Source organism: Salvelinus namaycush, unplaced genomic scaffold (assembly GCF_016432855.1).
Source record: "Salvelinus namaycush isolate Seneca unplaced genomic scaffold, SaNama_1.0 Scaffold466, whole genome shotgun sequence".
NCBI lineage: Eukaryota > Metazoa > Chordata > Actinopteri > Salmoniformes > Salmonidae > Salvelinus > Salvelinus namaycush.
The window spans coordinates 21608-42110 of NW_024061160.1; the positions used below are offsets into that span (position 1 = coordinate 21608).

The following is a 20503-nucleotide window of genomic DNA, read 5'->3' on the forward strand; positions in this document are numbered from 1 at the left end:
TGGCACCACCCCTACAGTGAAACATGGTGGTGGCAGCATCATGCTGTGGTGATGTTTTTCAGCAGCAGGGACTGGGAGACTAGTCAGGATAGAGGCAAAGATGAACGGAGCAAAGTACAGAGAGATCCTTGATGAAAACCTGCTCCAGAGCGGACAGCAGTAGTTATATACTCATTAATAAGGTCATCAATCAGCTTTCTTCATTCCCCTAGAGGCACCAAAACGCTCAGGACCTCAGACAGGGACAACAGGACAACAGCCCGAAGCACACAGACAAGACAATGCAAGAGTGGCTTTGGGACAAGTCTCTGAATGTCCCTTAGTGGCCCAGTCAGAGCCCGGACTTGAACCCGATCAAACATCTCTGGAGAGACCTGAAAATAGCTGAGCAGCGACGCTCTCCATCCAACCTGACAGAGCTTGAGAGGATCTGCAGAGAAGAATGGGAGAAACTCCCCAAATACAGGTGTGCCAAGCTTGTAGCGTCATACCCAAGAAGACTCGATGCTGTAATCACTGCCAAAGGTGCTTCAACAAAGTACTGAGTAAAGGGTCTGAATACCTTTGTAAATGTGATATTTCACTTTTTAATTGTTAATACATTTGCTAAAAATTCTAAAAAAAACAGTTGTTGCTTTGTTGTGATGGGGGATTGTGTGTAGATTGATGAAGGTAAAAAAAACAATTTAATCCATTTAAGAATAAGGCTGTAACGTAACAAAATGTCAAGGGGTCTGAATGCTTTCTAAATTATGTGTGTGTGTGTGTGTGTGTGTGTGTGTGTGTGTGTGTGTGTGTGTGTGTGTGTGTGTGTGTGTGTGTGTGTGTGTGTGTGTGTGTGTGTGTGTGACTCACCCACTGGTGGTCAGAGCAGAGTGGGTACTCTGGTCTGTCAGGACACCATCCCCTCCTGCCTCTGTCTCTCTGTCTAACTGACTGGGTGACCCCAGTCCCTTGTTGCATCCACAGACTACACACTGCAACACACAACAACACACACACACACACACACACACACACACACACACACACACACACACACACACACACACACACATTTTTAGGCTACAACCCAGCCTAAAAAGGACCAGGGTGCGTTGACACGTTGCAGATTCATATAATGTATTCCATGATAGTGAAATACGATGATAGCATTTAGCTAATTATTGATTTCGGTCAATATTAGCTGTGTGCTAACATCAGTTCAGGTGAATGTCACATCGCTGAACTAAATGTTGACAGAGTTCAAAGTTCAGTCAACTATCCATATTGACACCAAACTGACCAGATCAAGGGGAAGAGTGGGGTAGGTTGAGCCAGAGGTCAGTGTAACCACCCTTGTTTCCAAGAACCACAAAATGAATCATTTTACCAAATATTTAGGAAGAGGATTTAATGTATATAATAGTCTATATATTCTTATTGTACCTTATATAATATTATATCTAATGTCTATATATACTTCATGTATATAATATAATATCCTAATGTCTATATATTCTTATTGTATATAATATAATATTATATCTAATGTCTATATATACTTATTGTATATAATATTATATCTAATGTCTATATATTCTTAATGTATATAATATAATATACTAATGTCTATATATTCTTATTGTATATAATATAATATACTAATGTCTATATATTCTTAATGTATATAATATAATATCCTAATGTCTATTTATTTGTAATGTATATAATATAATATCCTAATGTCTATATATTCTTAAATGTACCTTATATAATATACTAATGTCTATATATATTTAATGTATAGGCCTATACCATAAAGAAGACTATAAAGTCATATTATTAACTCTCATCCCACTGGGCAAAAACTGGTTGACTCAAATTTGTTTCCCTGTCATTTCAACCCAAAAAATATTTAATGTGATGACATTGAATCAACACGGAAAACTGATTGGATTTTCTAAAAGACATCAACATATGAATTTCGTATGAATTTTTTTTCACCCAACTTTGAACATTATTCCAATGACAGGGTGGAATTTGATTTCAGTGTAAATCAAAACTAAACTTTGAACTGACGTCTGTGCCCATTTGGAGGGGGGGTTATTAATATTGTAGTTGATTTCTGTTTATACTATAAAATATAACTAACTTTTGAACAGCTCTACCGTAGTAGTTTGAACAGTAAACAGAAGACATGCCCACCGTAATAACAAAAGACAAAACAAACAACCCAAAACATGAAGTTGAAGTGAACACATCTTTATTGTTTGAACAGTAGTTAATACGTTCTAACAGAAGTTCGAAAGTAGTTCTTAGAACCCCTTCTGTTCTCAGACCAGTTATTTGAACGTTAGCAGTAGCTAGTTGGTTCAAAGGTTACTGATCTCAGACCAGTTATTTGAACGTTAGCAGTAGCTAGTTGGTTCAGAGGTTACTGATCTCAGACCAGTTATTTGAACGTTAGCAGTTGGTTCAGAGGTTACTGTTCTCAGACCAGTTATTTGAACGTTAGCAGTAGCTAGTTGGTTCAGTGGTTACTGTTCTCAGACCAGTTATTTGAACGTTAGCAGTAGCTAGTTGGTTCAGAGGTTACTGTTCTCAGACCAGTTATTTGAACGTTAGCAGTAGCTAGTTGGTTCAGAGGTTACTGATCTCAGACCAGTTATTTGAACGTTAGCAGTTGGTTCAGAGGTTACTGTTCTCAGACCAGCTATTTGAACGTTAGCAGTAGCTAGTTGGTTCAGAGGTTACTGTTCTCAGACCAGTTATTTGAACGTTAGCAGTAGCTAGTTGGTTCAGAGGTTACTGATCTCAGACCAGTTATTTGAACGTTAGCAGTAGCTGGTTGGTTCAGAGGTTACTGATCTCAGACCAGTTATTTGAACGTTAGCAGTAGCTAGTTGGTTCAGAGGTTACTGATCTCAGACCAGTTATTTGAACGTTAGCAGTAGCTAGTTGGTTCAGAGGTTACTGATCTCAGACCAGTTATTTGAACGTTAGCAGTAGCTAGTTGGTTCAGAGGTTACTGATCTCAGACCAGTTATTTGAACGTTAGCAGTAGCTGGTTGGTTCAGAGGCTACTGATCTCAGACCAGTTATTTGAACGTTAGCAGTAGCTAGTTGGTTCAGAGGTTACTGATCTCAGACCAGTTATTTGAACGTTAGCAGTAGCTAGTTGGTTCAGAGGTTACTGATCTCAGACCAGTTATTTGAACGTTAGCAGTAGCTAGTTGGTTCAGAGGTTACTGATCTCAGACCAGTTATTTGAACGTTAGCAGTAGCTAGTTGGTTCAGAGGTTACTGATCTCAGACCAGTTATTTGAACGTTAGCAGTAGCTAGTTGGTTCAGAGGTTACTGATCTCAGACCAGTTATTTGAACGTTAGCAGTAGCTAGTTGGTTCAGAGGTTACTGATCTCAGACCAGTTATTTGAACGTTAGCAGTAGCTAGTTGGTTCAGAGGTTACTGATCTCAGACCAGTTATTTGAACGTTAGCAGTAACTAGTTGGTTCAGAGGTTACTGATCTCAGACCAGTTATTTGAACGTTAGCAGTAACTAGTTGGTTCAGAGGTTACTGATCTCAGACCAGTTATTTGAACGTTAGCAGTAACTAGTTGGTTCAGAGGTTGCTTGGGGTTTTGTTTTTACATGAACATTCAATACATTGACATCATCACGGGGTCAGAAAACAAAGTCACATTTAATCATCTAATCACAGAATCAACAGTCAGCATTAGCTCTCTCTCTCCTTCCCTCTCTCCTTCCCTCTCTCCTTCCCCCTCTCCTTCCCTCTCTCCTTCCCTCTCTCCTTCCCCCTCTCCTTCCCCCTCTCTCTCCTTCCCTCTCTCCTTCCCTCTCTCTCTCAGGCCATGGCGAGCGGCCGTATCTTCATGCGGGTGGTCTTCAGACTATAGTCAGCTGGTTTGTACGTCAGCCACACCACTCCGTTTTCTATCTCGTACGGAACGTTGCTACCAGGATCATACTTCCCCCCTTTGTAGTAAACACCGTTTAAGTTAGCCCTCTGGCAGTTGTTATACCACCAGCCGCCGCCGTACATCTCTGCACAGCTCTCCTCCCATTGGTCATTATCCTTATCGAAGGTACTAAACTTCATCCCCTCGTGGGAGAGGAACGACCTCAACCCGGGCGACCCCTGACTCCCTAAACTAGACTCCCCCTTGACTAAAGCGTCTCCTGCATCGCCTGCATACTCCGCCACGGTTAACTGATACCCCTCAGCTTCGGACCCCACTTTCACTGTGTACTCGGCTATCGCCTCCCCTCCCTCCCAGTCTTCTAGCTCTATCCTCAACATACTATCCTCCCGGGTTAGGAGATGGAGGTGTTTTAACCCTAGCCATACCTCCCCTTTACCCTGGCCGTCCACTCCTCCGAACCCCTCCTGGTAGTCTGCCCAGGAACGGTTGAAGCTAACCCCCCCATGCGCTCTCTGTTGGACCAGGGTCCACCCTCCTAGAAACCCTTCCTGGTCGCAGTAAACCTCCACTACCCCGTTCAGAGAGGGGGTGGAGAGGGAGGTAGAGGGGTTAATTTTGTACAGGCCGCTCTTTTCCCCTGTTAGATGGTTCCGTTGGATGTCGGAGCAATCTGAAAGCAGACGGAGAAACTACGGATTAGGGGCCCGGGAAGAATGGAGAGACCGGAATTCTGTAGTGAATTTAGTGTGGTCCTTTTCAGTGAAGAGAAATTACAACAGTCCTTTTGTTCTCCATGATTACACTTCTTATCCATTGAATATTTCATGTGCATACAGTAATAGGTACAGTACAGTATATCTTATACAGTATCTCTGTAAAGTTTTATTTGTTAAAATTAAAAAAAAAAAAATGTTAGCTACAACCACATCATATGAGCAATGTCTGAACTAGCTTACACATCTTTGTTAATTTGGCTACTGTTCATCAGATTCTGAAAGTTAATTTTACAATCTAGGCTTTGCTTTGAGCTATGACAAAATTAGCAATGTTTAACTTCTGACTGCTAGCTAAGACGCTGAAAGCTTCTGGCTAAGACTCTAACCTCTAACGGCTGCTAGCATAAGGTGCTAATTGCTATTGGCAGTTTGGCTAAGGTGCTAATGGAGTCTAGGCTAACATGCTAATTGCTAACGGCTGCTAGGTTAAGACGCTAACAGCGGCTAGCTAGGTCAACTGCTGGGCGGTTACTCCAGGTCAGATGTACCTTTTCCCACATAATCCGCCTGCCGCTCGCTCCGGACGCTAGTCTTCACGCTGCGGGCGTGGAAATCTGGGACGTCGTCTTCCTCGTTCCCGCGCATGAACGCTCCGAGATCCATTCCGAACGGATCACCTCCGAAACCGCCGCCGGTGCCACCGGTCTTGGTGCTGGTGAGGATGCTACTGCCTCCCTTGGTGCCGCCGTGGCTCGTGGTTTTGGTCAACGAGGAGGAGGAAGAGGAGGAGGAGGAAGAGGAGGAGGTGAGGGATGGGAAGAAGTCGCCCATCCCTCCTCCTCCTCCTCCTCCGCCACCGTGCTTCAGCGCCTCACAGCCGAGTCCGCCCGATACTTCCTCGATGCGCTCCACTGGCCCGTCCTTCGTATGTACTATCGTACTTTTCGTCGTCTTGGTACAGCTCGACGTCTGAGTGGTCAGGTGACCAGTAGTGGCGAAATCTCCGCCTCCGAGACTTCCCAGACCACCGCCGAATCCACCCATCCCTTTAAAGAAATCCCCAACTCCATCCCCCCTTGTCCCCCCACCACCACCCAGCTCCGTGATCGTTTTCCTCGGCCCGTCCTTCGTCCCCGACCCCGTTGACAAACCCGATGATGATGAAGAGCCTGAAGTCGAAGGCTTGAAGTGCGTACCCGGGACCTTGCTGGCAGTGGCGTCAGACAAAGCGTCAGACCCCTGGGTCTCCAAGGTTAGCTTCACGGTCTTCACCTCCGGGAAGAATACCTCCTTCTGCTCCTCAGCCGGGCCGGACTTGTACTTACTGAGAGGGGGGGTGGAGAGAAGGGTACGGGAGAGGGGAGGAGAGGAAAATATGAGATTAGATGGGAAGGGGGGTGGAGATGGCGGGGCAGGAGAAAACAAAAGCAGCATCCTCCTGCTCACCTGTCGACCACGATGTCTTTAAGCGGTCGGCTCTTCATGACGTACAGCGTGCGTACGGTCTCCACAGACTGAACGCTCTGGGATTCCAGCTGGTCCATCTGTTTGTCCAGAGCCACGTAGGATTCTTTATCAACAGAGAACTCAACGTAGCCCTTACAAGATCCCTTACAGGTGCGCAGCTTGATATCGATGTCCACCTGGCGGAGGGGGGTGGAGTAGGAGATGAGATAAGAAGGGAGGGGAGAGTGGGGTGGGGAGGGAAGAGAAGGGGGAGATGAGTAGGGGGTAGTGGGGGGGAGGAGAAGGGAGAGGGGAGAAAGGAGGTACATAAAAAAGGGTTTTTCAACACTCTTCCTCACATCACCATGTCTTCATATAGCTCTTCCTTACAACACCATGACTTCATATAACTCTTCCTCTTCTTCCTCACATCACCATGTCTTCATATAACTCTTCGTATTCCTCACATCACCATGTCTTCATATAACTCTTCCTCTTCCTCACATCACCATGTCTTCATATAACTCTTCCTCTTCCTCACATCACCATGTCTTCATATAACTCTTCCTCACATCACCATGTCTTCATATAACTCTTCCTCACATCACCATGTCTTCATATAACTCTTCCTCTTCCTCACATCACCATGTCTTCGTATAACTCTTCCTCTTCCTCACATCACCATGTCTTCATATAACTCTTCCTCTTCCTCACATCACCATGTCTTCATATAACTCTTCCTCTTCCTCACATCACCATGTCTTCATATAACTCTTCCTCTTCCTCACATCACCATGTCTTCATATAACTCTTCCTCACATCACCATGTCTTCATATAACTCTTCCTCTTCCTCACATCACCATGTCTTCATATAACTCTTCCTCTTCCTCACAACACCATGTCTTCATATAACTCTTCCTCTTCCTCACATCACCATGTCTTCATATAACTCTTCCTCACATCACCATGTCTTCATATAACTCTTCCTCTTCCTCACATCACCATGTCTTCATATAACTCTTCCTCTTCCTCACAACACCATGTCTCATATAACATGTCTGAGTGACCTCTGCATTGATAATCATCTAGTCTCTTTGAGGCTCTGAAATTGATATTTCTGTTCTTTCAAACCAAAGGAAGGGTTAATAACACCAAGGATACTGAATTCACATGTGGAAACTCTGTCTCTCTGTGGAAAGAGAGGGACTGTCTCCTCATCTCTATAACCTGGTCTCTGACCCTGGTCTTCATCATCATCATCGTCAGTCTTAATCTCACCTCCAGTCTCTGCATGTCTATAACCTGGTCTCTGACGATGGTCTTCATCATCATCATCGTCAGTCTTAATCTCACCTCCAGTCTCTGCATGTCTATAACCTGGTCTCTGACCATGGTCATCATCATCATCATCAGTCTTAATCTCAACTCCAGTCTCTGCATGTCTATAACCTGGTCTCTGACCCTGGTCTTCATCATCATCATCATCATCAGTCTTAATCTCACCTCCAGTCTCTGCATGTCTATAACCTGGTCTCTGACCCTGGTCTTCATCATCATCATCATCATCATCATCAGTCTTAATCTCACCTCCAGTCTCTGCATCTCTATAACCTGGTCTCTGACCCTGGTCTTCATCATCATCATCATCATCAGTCTTAATCTCACCTCCAGTCTCTGCATGTCTATAACCTGGTCTCTGATCCTGGTCTTCAACATCATCATCATCATCAGTCTTAATCTCACCTCCAGTCTCTGCATCTCTATAACCTGGTCTTTGACGCTGGTCTTCAGAGCGTTGAGGATCCTCAGCTGGCGCTCTATCTTGATCTTGATGTCGACGATCCTCTGACGGAGACGCTCTGCCAGGTCATAGAAGCTGTTGTCATTACCTGTTGGGACAGAGGGGAGGAATGGTTAGCATCTATACAGAGAGAGAGATATAAATTGATAGAAAGAGATGAGAGCTAGATAGATAGATCGATAGATAGAAGAGACAGAGAGAGAGAGAGGGAGAGGGAGAGAGAAGGAGAGGGAGAGAGAAGGAGAGGGAGAGAGAGAGAGAGAGAGAGAGAGACAGAGAGAGAGAGAGAGAGACAGAGAGAGACAGAGAGAGAGAGAGAGAGAGAGAGATCCCGTCTCACCTATCCCGTCTCACCTGCGTTGGAGGTGAGTTTCTCCTTGAGGTAGTCATAGGTCTGTTTGGATGCCTGGTCGGCAGAGCGGTGTTTGGCTCTGTTCTGGTCAAGGAGCTGCCTAATCTTCTCTATCTTCTTCAGCAGGGAATGGTCTGCCTTGTCTAACAGACCCTGGATACGACAACCTGACGGGCACTTAGGACCCTGGGGAGGAGGAGGAGGAGGAGGAGGAGAGGGGAGGGGGGGGGGGGGGGGGGGGAGGAGGAGGAGGAGGAGAGGGGGGGGGGGGGGAGGAGGAGGTGGAGGGGGAGGAGGAGAGGGGGAAGAGAGGAGTAGAGGAGAGAGGATGAGGAGGAGGAGGAGGAGAGGGGGAATGGGGAGGATATAGAGGGGGAGGAGGAGAGGGGGAAGAGAGGAGGAGAGAGGATGAGGAGGAGGGGGAGGAGGTGGAGGAGGAGAGGAGAGGCTGAGTTACAGTACAGGACATAGACAAAAGGTTTGTATATATCTAAAAGTATATTTCTGTTTAAAAGTCATCCATTAGGTAAAGAGAAACGGTGACTTACCCAGTCATCATCTGAGCAAAAAGGCCAATTCTTCTCTGTGGCACATTTATCAGCCTTGTAGCCATGTTCTACTGGCCTGGCTCCACGAGGGTTCAATATGGTCGCTATGTCCTCAGCCTGAGAGAGAGTGATAGAAAGAGGGGTGAGGAGGGAGAGAGAGAGAGAGAGATGTGGGGGGGAGTTAGAGGGGTGGGGAGAGAAAAAAAGGGAAAGGGAGAGGGAGAGAGAGAGACAGAGAGAGAGACAGAGAGAGAGAGAGACAGAGAGAGAGACAGAGAGCGAGAGAGACAGAAAGAGAGAGATAGAGAGAGAGACAGAGAGAGAGAGAGAGAGAGAGAGAGAGAAAGGGAGAGAGAGAGAGGGACAGAGAGATTTAAGCAATAAGAATAAGACAACAAAAAATGTCAGTAATATTAAACAAATATATGATAACATATTCAAGATAAAAAATACTGAACTCATAATTTTTGTCACCTTATAGTTCAACTTGTGCTTAAAGCCTCCTAGTCCATGTCTACATGCCCCAGAAACCATATATATATATTCATTTAAACACACATTATATATATTAATTTAAACACATATCATATAAAAAAATATATATATATATTTTTCACATTTTGTTGTGTTACAGCCTGAATTTCATAAAATTACTTAAATTTAGATTTTTGGTTCACTGGCATACCCACAATACCTTGTAATGTCAAAGTAGATTTATGTTTTTTGAAATGTTTATACATTTATTAACAATGAAAAGCTAAAATGTCTTGAGTCAATAAGTTTTGAACCCCTTTGTTATGGCATGCTTAAATAAGTTCAGGCGTAAAATATTGCCTAACAAGTGACATAATAAATTGCAACTCACTCTGTTTGTAATAATAGTGTTTAAAACCTCTACGGGATCGGTGTCCCCCCAGCGGGAACGGTTGAGCTAACGTGCGCTAATGTGATTAGCATGAGATTTTAAGGAACAAGAAAATGTCCCAGGACATAGACATGTCTTATATGGGTAGAAATCGAACTGCACTGTCCAATGTACAGTACCTATTACAGTGAAAGAATACCATGCTATTGTTTGAGGACAGTCCTAAACTTGAAGTTGTATCCATAAACCAATTAGGCACATTTGGGCAGATTTAATACAACATTTTGAACAGTAATGCAATGGTTCATTGGATCAGTCTAAAACTTTGCACATACACTGCTGCCATCTAGTGGCCAAACTCTAAATTGCGCCTAAACTGCAATAATACATTGTGGCCTTTCTCTTTCATTTCAAATCAAATCAAATCACATTTTATTAGTCACATGTGCCGAATACAACAGGTGTAGACCTTACAGTGAAATGCTTACTTACGAGCCCCTAAGCAACAACGCAGTTAAAAAAAAATATGGAGCAGTAAAATAACAATAGCGAGACTATATACCGGTACAGAGTCAATGTGCGGGGGCACCGGTTAGTTGAGGTAATATGTACATGTAGGTAGAGTCATTAAAGTGACTATGAATAGATGATAACAACAGAGAATAGCAGCGATGTAAAAGAGGGGGAGGGGGATGGGGCAGGTCTCTGACCTCCTCCCTATAGGCTGTCTCGTCGTTGTCGGTGATCAGGCCTACCACTATTGTGTCATCGGCAAACTTAATGATGGTTTTGGAGTCACGTGCAGTCATGAGTGAACAGGGAGTACAGGAGGGGACTGAGCACGCAGTGTTGAGGGGACTGAGCACGGGCCCCTGTGTTGAGGATCAGCGTGGCAGATGTGTTGTTACCTACCCTTACCACCTGGGGGCAGCCCGTCAGGAAGTCCAGGATCCAGTTTAGAGGGAGGTGTTTAGTCCCAGGGTCCTTAGTGTAACAGTATAACTTTAGTACGTCCCCTCGCCCCGACCTCGGGCGCGAACCAGGGACCCTCTGCACACATCAACAACTGACACCCACGAAGCGTCGTTACCCATCGCTCCACAAAAGCCGCGGCCCTTGCAGAGCAAGGGGCAACACTACTTCTAGGTTTCAGAGCAAGTGACGTAACTGATTGAAACGCTATTAGCGCGTACCCGCTAACTAGCTAGCCATTTCACATCCGTTACACTCACCCCCCTTTCAACCTCCTCCTTTTCCGCAGCAACCAGTGATCCGGGTCAACAGCATCAATGTAACAGTATAACTTTAGACCGTCCCCTCGCCCCGACACGGGCGCGAACCAGGGACCTTCTGCACACATCAACAACAGTCACCCTCGAAGCGTCGTTACCCATCGCTCCACAAAAGCCGCGGCCCTTGCAGAGCAAGGGGCAACACTACTTCTAGGTTTCAGAGCAAGTGACGTAACTGATTGAAACGCTATTAGCGCGTACCCGCTAACTAGCTAGCCATCCGTTACATTAGCTTAGTGATGAGCTTTGAGGACACTATGGTGTTGAACGCTGAGTTGTAGTCAATTAATAGCATTCTCACATAGGTGTTCCTTCTGTCCAGGTGGGACAGGGCAGTGTAGAGTGCAATAGAGATTGCATTATCTGTGGATCTGTTGGGGCGGTATGCGATTTGTAGTGGGTCTAGGGTTTTTGGGATGATGGTGTTGATGTGAGCCATGACCAGCCTTTCAAAACACTTCATGGCTACAGACGTGAGTGCTACGGGTCGGTAGTCATTTAGGCAGGTTACCTTGGTGTTCTTGGGCACAGGCACTACGGTGGTCTGCTTGAAACATGTTGGTATCAAAGATAACAAACAAACAAAAAAAATAATAATCATGTTTTTTTATTTTTTATTATCTTTTACCAGATCTAATGTGTTATATTCTCCTACATTAATTTCAAATTTCCACAAACTCCAAAGTCTTTCCTTTCAAATGGTATCAAGAATATGCATATCCTTGCTCCAGGTCCTGAGCTACAGGCAGTTAGATTTGGGTATGTCATTTTAGACAAAAATTGAAAAAAAGGGTCCGATCCTTAAGAGGTACATGATTTTTGAATGACTACCTCATCTCTGTATCCCACACACAACTATTTGTAAGATCCCTCAGTCGAGCAGTGAGGTTTTCCAATGTCTCGCAAAGTAGGGCACCTATTGGTAGATGGTTAAAATATAAAAAAACAGACATTAAATATCCCTTTGAGCATTGTGAAGTTATTCATTACACTTTGGATGGGGTATCAACACACCTAGTCACTACAAAGATACTGGTGTCCTTCCTAACTTAGTTGCCGGAGAGGAAGGAAACCGCTCAGGGATTTCACCATGAGGCCAATGGTGACTATAAAACAGTTACAGAGTTTAACGTCTGTGGTAGGAGAAAACTGAGGATGGATCAACAACATTGCACTTTCTCCACAATACTAACCTAAATGACAGAGTGAAAAGAAGGAAACCTGTACAGAATACAAGTATTCTAAAAACATGCATCTGGTTTGTAACAAGGCACTAAAGTAATTGTAACGGTTTTCTTCCAGGGGTGAAGGAGAGGACCAAAGTGCAGCGCGGCTAGTGTTAAACATGTTTAATAAAGAACAAGTAAAACACTACAAACAACAATACAAAATAACAAATGTGCAAAAACCGACACAGACCTATCTGGTGCAGACAATCACAGAGACAGGAAACAAACACCCACAAAATCCCAACACAAAACAAGCCTCCTATATATGATTCTCAATCAGGGACAACGATTACCATCTGCCTCTGATTGAGAACCATATTAGGCTGGACATAGAAACAGACAAACTAGACACACAACATAGAATTCCCACCCAGCTCACGTCCTGACCAACTAAACACATACAAAACAACAGAAAACAGGTCAGGAACGTGACAGAACCCCCCCCTCAAGGTGCGAACTCCGGGCGCACCCCTAAAACTCAAGGGGAGGGTCTGGGTGGGCATCTGTCCGCGGTGGCGGCTCCGGCGCAGGACGAGGACACCACTCCACCACTGTCTTTGTCCCCCTCCTTAGCGTCCTTTGAGTGGCGACCCTCGCCCACGACCTTGGCCTAAGAATCCTCCCCAAGGCCCCCACATGATTTAGGAGGTAGCTCAGGACAGAGAGGTAGCTCAGGACAGAGAGGTAGCTCAGGACAGAGAGGTAGCTCAGGACAGAGAGGTAGCTCAGGACAGAGAGGTAGCTCAGGACAGAGAGGTAGCTCAGGACAGAGAGGTAGCTCAGGACAGAGGGGCAGCTCAGGACTAATGGCAGCTCCGGACTGAGTGGCAGCTCCGGACTGAGTGGCAGCTCCGGACTGAGTGGCAGCTCCGGACTGAGTGGCAGCTCCGGACTGGAGGGCAGCTCCGGACTGGAGGGCAGCTCCGGACTGGAGGGCAGCTCATGACTGGAGGGCAGCTCATGACTGGAGGGCAGCTCATGACTGTAGGGCAGCTCATGACTGTAGGGCAGCTCATGACTGTAGGGCAGCTCATGACTGTAGGGCAGCTCCTGACTGGCTGGCGTCTCTGGCAGCTCCTGACTGGCTGGCGTCTCTGGCAGCTCCTGACTGGCTGGCGTCTCTGGCAGCTCCTGACTGGCTGGCGTCTCTGGCAGCTCCTGACTGGCTGGCGTCTCTGGCAGCTCCTGACTGGCTGGCGTCTCTGGCAGCTCCTGACTGACGGACGGCTCTAGCGGCTCCTGACTGACGGACGGCTCTAATGGCTCGGGACAGACGGGCGGCTCTAATGGCTCGTGGCAGACGGATGACTCAGATGGCGCTGGGCAGACAGATGGCTCAGATGGCGCTGGGCAGACGGATGGCTCAGACGGCGCTGGGCAGACGGATGGCTCAGACGGCGCTGGGCAGACAGATGGCTCAGACGGCGCTGGGCAGACGGATGGCTCAGACGGCGCTGGGCAGACGGATGGCTCAGACGGCGCTGGGCAGGCAGGCAGCTCAGACGGCGCTGGGCAGACGGATGGCTCAGACGGCGCTGGGCAGACAGGCAGTGCAGGCGGCGTTGAGCAGACGGCCGACTCTGACCTGCTGAGGCGCACAGTAGGCCTGGTGCGTGGTGCCGGAACTGGAGGTACCGGGCTGAGGGCACGCACCTCAGGGCGAGTGCGGGGAGGAGGAACAGGGCTCTGGAGATGCACTGGAAGCCTGGTGCGTGGTGTAGGCACTGGTGGTACTGGTCTGGGGCGGGAAGGTGGCGCCGGATATACCGGACCGTGAAGGAGGACACGCGCTCTTGAGCACCGAGCCTCTCCAACCCTACCAGGTTGAATGGTCCCCGTAGCCCTGCCAGTGCGGCGAGGTGGAATAACCCGCACTGGGCTATGCAGGCGAACCGGGGACACCACCTGTAAGGCTGGTGCCATGTACGCCGGCCCGAGGAGATGTACTGGAGGCCAGATACGTTGGGCCGGCTTCATGACATCCGGCTCGATGCCCAACCTAGATTTCCCAGTGCGGCAAGGTGGAATAGCCCGCACTGGGCTAAGCACGCGTACTGGGGACACCGTGCGCTTTACCGCATAACACGGTGTCTGACCAGTACGACGCCCTCTCACTCCACGGTAAGCCCGGGGAGTTGGCTCAGGTATCCAACCCGGCTTCGCCACACTCCCCTTTATCCCCCCCCCAAGACATTTTTGGGTGAGCCTCTCGGGTTTCCAGCCACTCTGCCTTGCAAGCGCCTCATAATGCCGCCTCTCCGCTTTTGATGCCTCCAGCTCTGCTTTGGGACGGCGACACTCCTCTGGCTCTGCCCAGGGTCCTTCTCCGTCCAGAATCTCCTCCCATGTCCATTCCTCCTTGTACCGCTGCTGCTGTTGCTGCTGCCCGTTGCCACGCTGCTTGGTCCGGGTTTGGTGGGTGTTTCTGTAACGGTTTTCTTCCAGGGGTGAAGGAGAGGACCAAAGTGCAGCGCGGCTAGTGTTAAACATGTTTAATAAAGAACAAGTAAAACACTACAAACAACAATACAAAATAACAAATGTGCAAAAACCGACACAGACCTATCTGGTGCAGACAATCACAGAGACAGGAAACAAACACCCACAAAATCCCAACACAAAACAAGCCTCCTATATATGATTCTCAATCAGGGACAACGATTACCATCTGCCTCTGATTGAGAACCATATTAGGCTGGACATAGAAACAGACAAACTAGACACACAACATAGAATTCCCACCCAGCTCACGTCCTGACCAACTAAACACATACAAAACAACAGAAAACAGGTCAGGAACGTGACAGTAATAATACAAAAAAATGTGGCAAAGCAATTAACTTTTTGTCCTGAATACAAAGAGTTATGTTTGGGGGCAAATCCAATACAACACATAGTGGTGGCTGTCTCATGTTATGGGTATGCTTTTCATCTTTAAAGGACTGGGGAGTTTATCAGGATAAGAAAAGAGATGGAATGGAGCTAAGCACAGGCAACATCCTAATACTAAAGAATAATGGGCAAATGTAGCACAATTCAGGTGTGCAAAGCTCTTAGAGACTTACCCAGAACGACTCACAGCTGTAATCGCTGCCAAAGGTGATTCTAACATGTATTGACTCAGGGGTGTGAATACTTATGTAAATTACATATTTTTGTATTTCATTTAGAATAAATGTGCAAACATTTCTAAAAACATGTTTTCACTATGTGTAGATGGGTGAGAGAGAAAAAAAGTCTGTAACGCAAACAAAATGTGGTATAAGTCAAGGAGATGAATACATTCTGAATACTCTGTATATTTAAAAACATATTTCCAAAAAAAAGGTACCTCACAAATACATCAGGAATAAATACATGTTATCTAGAAAAAGTGGTATATAAATTCAATCTATTATTATTAAATAAATTATAATTAAAACTATTAAATTAAAATGATAAATAATGAATGGAAATGTTATCGTACCCAAGTGGAGGCAAGGACAGCCAGGAACAAGCAGAAGATATGTGGTAGCTTCATCTCTCTCTATGCTGGTCTAGAATACTGTTCCCCGAGCTTCTGAGCTTTTTTTATCTGACTATACTTGTTGACAAACCCTTTTAGTCCCAAATGGCACCTAAATCCCTATAGAGTGCACTACCTTTGACCGGGGCCCATAGGCAGACCCATAGGGCTCTGGTCAAAAGTTGTACACTACATAGGGAATAGGTTGCCATTTGGGACACAGCCTCAGGAGTTAGTCACTGATTGTCTAGAGAGTGGTCACTCAGAATTTAGCAACCATCTGGGGGTTTCCAAACGGATTGATTGACACGCAGGTTTAGACGATCTTTCCAGAAAGGTTGTGTCCCGGGGTCGTATTTATGAAGCATCTCAGAGTAGTAGGGCTGATCTAGGATCTGTCCCCCCCCTTCCCTGTCCATGTAATCGTACTCACTGTGATTAAACAGGCAAAACTGATCCTTGATCAGCACTTCTACTCAGAGACGCTTAATATATACTGTCCCTGGACAGACTGGGTAGCTCTGAGGAGTGGAGGCTTGGTCTGGCTCCTGATCAGCCTGGGTAGCTCTGAGGAGTAGAGGCTTGATCCAGCTCCTGATCAGCCTGGGTAGCTCTGAGGAGTGGAGGATTGATACCTATCCGGCTCCTGATCAGACTGGGTAGCTCTGAGGAGTAGAGGCTTGATCCGGCTCCTGATCAGACTGGGTAGCTCTGAGGAGTAGAGGCTTGATCCGGCTCCTGATCAGCCTGGGTAGCTCTGAGGAGTAGAGGCTTGATCCGGCTCCTGATCAGCCTGGGTAACTGTAAGGAGTAGAGGGGAGAAAATGAGAGGAGAACAGAGGAGGTATGTTTTTGGAATAAAACCACAGCCATTAAGTAACAGTGTTGTTGATTTATTTGTTTCTGTGTGGTTGTTGTTTGTCATCTGTTCTGTGACGGAGTTGACTTGACTCAGCAGTTCTTAAAGAGACGGTCCCCCTGTAGCCCGGTCCCGGGTCAGTTTGTGCTCTTGCCAACTCTATTGCTCATTGTCATGACAGTACAAACAGACCGGCTGGCTCCCAGGCTAGTCTTGATAATGTTTTAGCACTGTGTGTGTTTTAGTTATCATGTACAGTACCCACCCCCACACACTAACCACCCCCACTAACCACCCCCACACACTAACCACCCCCACTAACCACCCCCACACACTAACCACCCCCACTAACCACCCCCACACGCTAACCACCCCCACACACTAACCACCCCCACTAACCACCCCCACACGCTAACCACCCCCACACACTAACACCCCCACACGCTAACCACCCCCATACACTAACACCCCCACACACTAACCAACCCACACGCTAACCACCCCCACACACTAACCACCCCCACACACTAACACCCCCACACACTAACACCCCCACACGCTAACCACCCCCACACACTAACACCCCCACACACTAACCACCCCCACACACTAACACCCCCACACACTAACCACCCCCACACGCTAACCACCCCCACACACTAACCACCCCCACACACTAACACCCCCACACACTAACACCCCCACACGCTAACCACCCCCACACACTAACACCCCCAGACACTAACCACCTCCACACACTAACACCCCCACACACTAATCACCCCCACACACTAACACCCCCACACGCTAACCACCCCCACACACTAACACCCCCACACACTAACCACCCCCACACGCTAACCACCCCCACACACTAACACCCCCACACACTAACCACCCCCACTAACCACCCCCACTAACCACCCCCACACACTAACACCCCCACACACTAACCACCCCCACTAACCACCCCCACACACTAACACCCCCACACACTAACACCCCCACACACTAACACCCCCACACGCTAACCACCCCCACACACTAACACCCCCACACACTAACACCCCCACACGCTAACCACCCCCACACACTAACACCCCCACACACTAACACCCCCACACGCTAACCACCCCCACACACTAACCACCCCCACACACTAACCACCCCACACTAACCACCCCCACTAACCACCCCCACACACTAACCACCCCCACGAACCACCCCCACTAACCACCCCAACACAGTACCCACCCCAACACAGTACCCACCCCCACACAGTACCCACCCACACACTAACCACAGTACCCACCCCCACCCCCACCCCCACACACTAACCACCCCACTAACCACCCCCCCACACTAACCACCCCCACTAACCACCCCCACTAACCACCCACACAAACCACCCCCACTAACCAACCCCACACACTAACCACCCCCACACACTACCACCCCCACTAACCACCCCCACACACTAACCGCCCCCACTAACCACCCCCACACACACTAACCACCCCCACTAACCACCCCCACTAACCAGTACCCCCACTAACCACCACCACACACTAAGCACCCCCTCTAAGCACCCCTACTAACCACCCCCACTACCCACCCCCACACTAACCACCCCCACTAACCACCCCCCCCCACACTAACCACCCCCACTAACCACCCCCACTAACCACCCACACAAACCACCCCCACTAACCAACCCCACACACTAACCACCCCCACACACTACCACCCCCACTAACCACCCCCACACACTACCACCCCCACTAACCACCCCTACTAACCACCCCCACTAACCACCCCCACACACTAACCACCCCCACTAACCACCCCCACTAACCACCCCCACTAACCACCCTCACACACTAACCACTAACCATCCAGGGACCAACCCTTGTCAATAATACACTGCACCCTGGAAGCCTACATTAGAGAGAACATCAGAACATTAGAACCTGGAAGCCTACATTAGAGAGAACATCAGAACATTAGAACCTGGAAGCCTACATTAGAGAGAACATCAGAACATTAGACCCTGGAAGCTTACATTAGAGAGAACATCAGAACATTAGACCCCGGAAGCCTACATTAGAGAGAACATCAGAACATTATAACCCGGAAGCCTACATTAGAGAGAACATCAGAACCTGGAAGCCTACATTAGAGAGAACATCAGAACATTAGAACCCGGAAGCCTACATTAGAGAGAACATCAGAACATTAGAACCTGGAAGCGTACATTAGAGAGAACATCAGAACATTATAACCCGGAAGCCTACATTAGAGAGAACATCAGAACATTAGAACCTGGAAGCCTACATTAGGAGAGAACATAAGAATATTAGAACCCGGAAGCCTACATTAGAGAGAACATCAGAACATTAGAACCTGGAAGCCTACATTAGAGAGAACATCAGAACATTAGAACATGGAAGCCTACATTAGAGAGAACATAAGAATATTAGAACCCGGAAGCCTACATTAGAGAGAACATCAGAACATTAGAACCTGGAAGCCTACATTAGAGAGAACATCAGAACATTAGAACCTGGAATGCTACATTAGAGAGAACATCAGAACATTATAACCTGGAAGCCTACATTAGAGAGAACATAAGAATATTAGACCCCGGAAGCCCACATTAGAGAGAACATCAGAACATTAGAACCTGGAAGCCTACATTAGAGAGAACATCAGAACATTAGAACCTGGAAGCCTACATTAGAGAGAACATACGAATATTAGAACCCGGAAGCCTACATTAGAGAGAACATCAGAACATTAGAACCTGGAAGCCTACATTAGAGAGAACATAAGAATATTAGAACCCGGAAGCCTACATTAGAGAGAACATCAGAACATTAGAACCTGGAAGCCTACATTAGAGAGAACATAAGAATATTAGAACCCGGAAGCCTACATTAGAGAGAACATCAGAACATTAGAACCTGGAAGCCTACATTAGAGAGAACATCAGAACATTAGAACCTGGAAGCCTACATTAGAGAGAACATCAGAACATTAGAACCTGGAAGCCTACATTAGAGAGAACATCAGAACATTAGAACCTGGAAGCCTACATTAGAGAGAACATCAGAACATTAGAACCCGGAAGCCTACATTAGAGAGAACATCAGAACATTAGAACCTGGACGTCTACATTAGAGTGAACATCAGAACATTAGAACCCAGAAGCCTACATTAGAGAGAACATCAGAACATTAGAACCTGGAAGCGTACATTAGAGAGAACATCAGAACATTAGAGCCCGGAAGCCTACATTAGAGAGAACATCAGAACATTAGAACCTGGACGTCTACATTAGAGTGAACATCAGAACATTAGAACCTGGAAGCCTACATTAGAGAGAACATCAGAACATTAGAACCTGGAAGCCTACATTAGAGAGAACATAAGAATATTAGAACCCGGAAGCCTACATTAGAGAGAACATCAGAACATTAGAACCTGGAAGCCTACATTAGAGAGAACATAAGAATATTAGAACCCGGAAGCCTACATTAGAGAGAACATCAGAACATTAGAACCTGGAAGCCTACATTAGAGAGAACATAAGAATATTAGAACCCGGAAGCCTACATTAGAGAGAACATCAGAACATTAGAACCTGGAAGCCTACATTAGAGAGAACATCAGAACATTAGAACCTGGAAGCCTACATTAGAGAGAACATCAGAACATTAGAACCTGGAAGCCTACATTAGAGAGAACATCAGAACATTAGAACCTGGAAGCCTACATTAGAGAGAACATCAGAACATTAGAACCCGGAAGCCTACATTAGAGAGAACATCAGAACATTAGAACCTGGACGTCTACATTAGAGTGAACATCAGAACATTAGAACCCAGAAGCCTACATTAGAGAGAACATCAGAACATTAGAACCTGGAAGCGTACATTAGAGAGAACATCAGAACATTAGAG

General features: G+C 46.8%; 1 protein-coding gene across 3 annotated transcripts in view; it reads right to left on the reverse strand.

Moving 5' to 3' along the window:
* Positions 1-15776, reverse strand: part of fga (fibrinogen alpha chain) — a 29034-nt gene extending 13258 nt beyond the window's left edge. The window contains exons 1-7 of one of the 3 annotated variants that reach the window (XM_038986380.1): positions 15644-15776; positions 8792-8908; positions 8246-8429; positions 7834-7979; positions 6090-6286; positions 5840-5967; positions 856-977 (exon numbers count right to left, since the gene is read on the reverse strand). In XM_038986380.1, coding sequence (XP_038842308.1) covers positions 856-977; positions 5840-5967; positions 6090-6286; positions 7834-7979; positions 8246-8429; positions 8792-8908; positions 15644-15697 — 948 coding nt within the window. In that variant the 5' untranslated portion in view covers positions 15698-15776. The other 2 variants (XM_038986378.1, XM_038986379.1) reach the window with 2 other exon arrangements.
* Positions 15777-20503: the final 4727 nt, after the last annotated feature.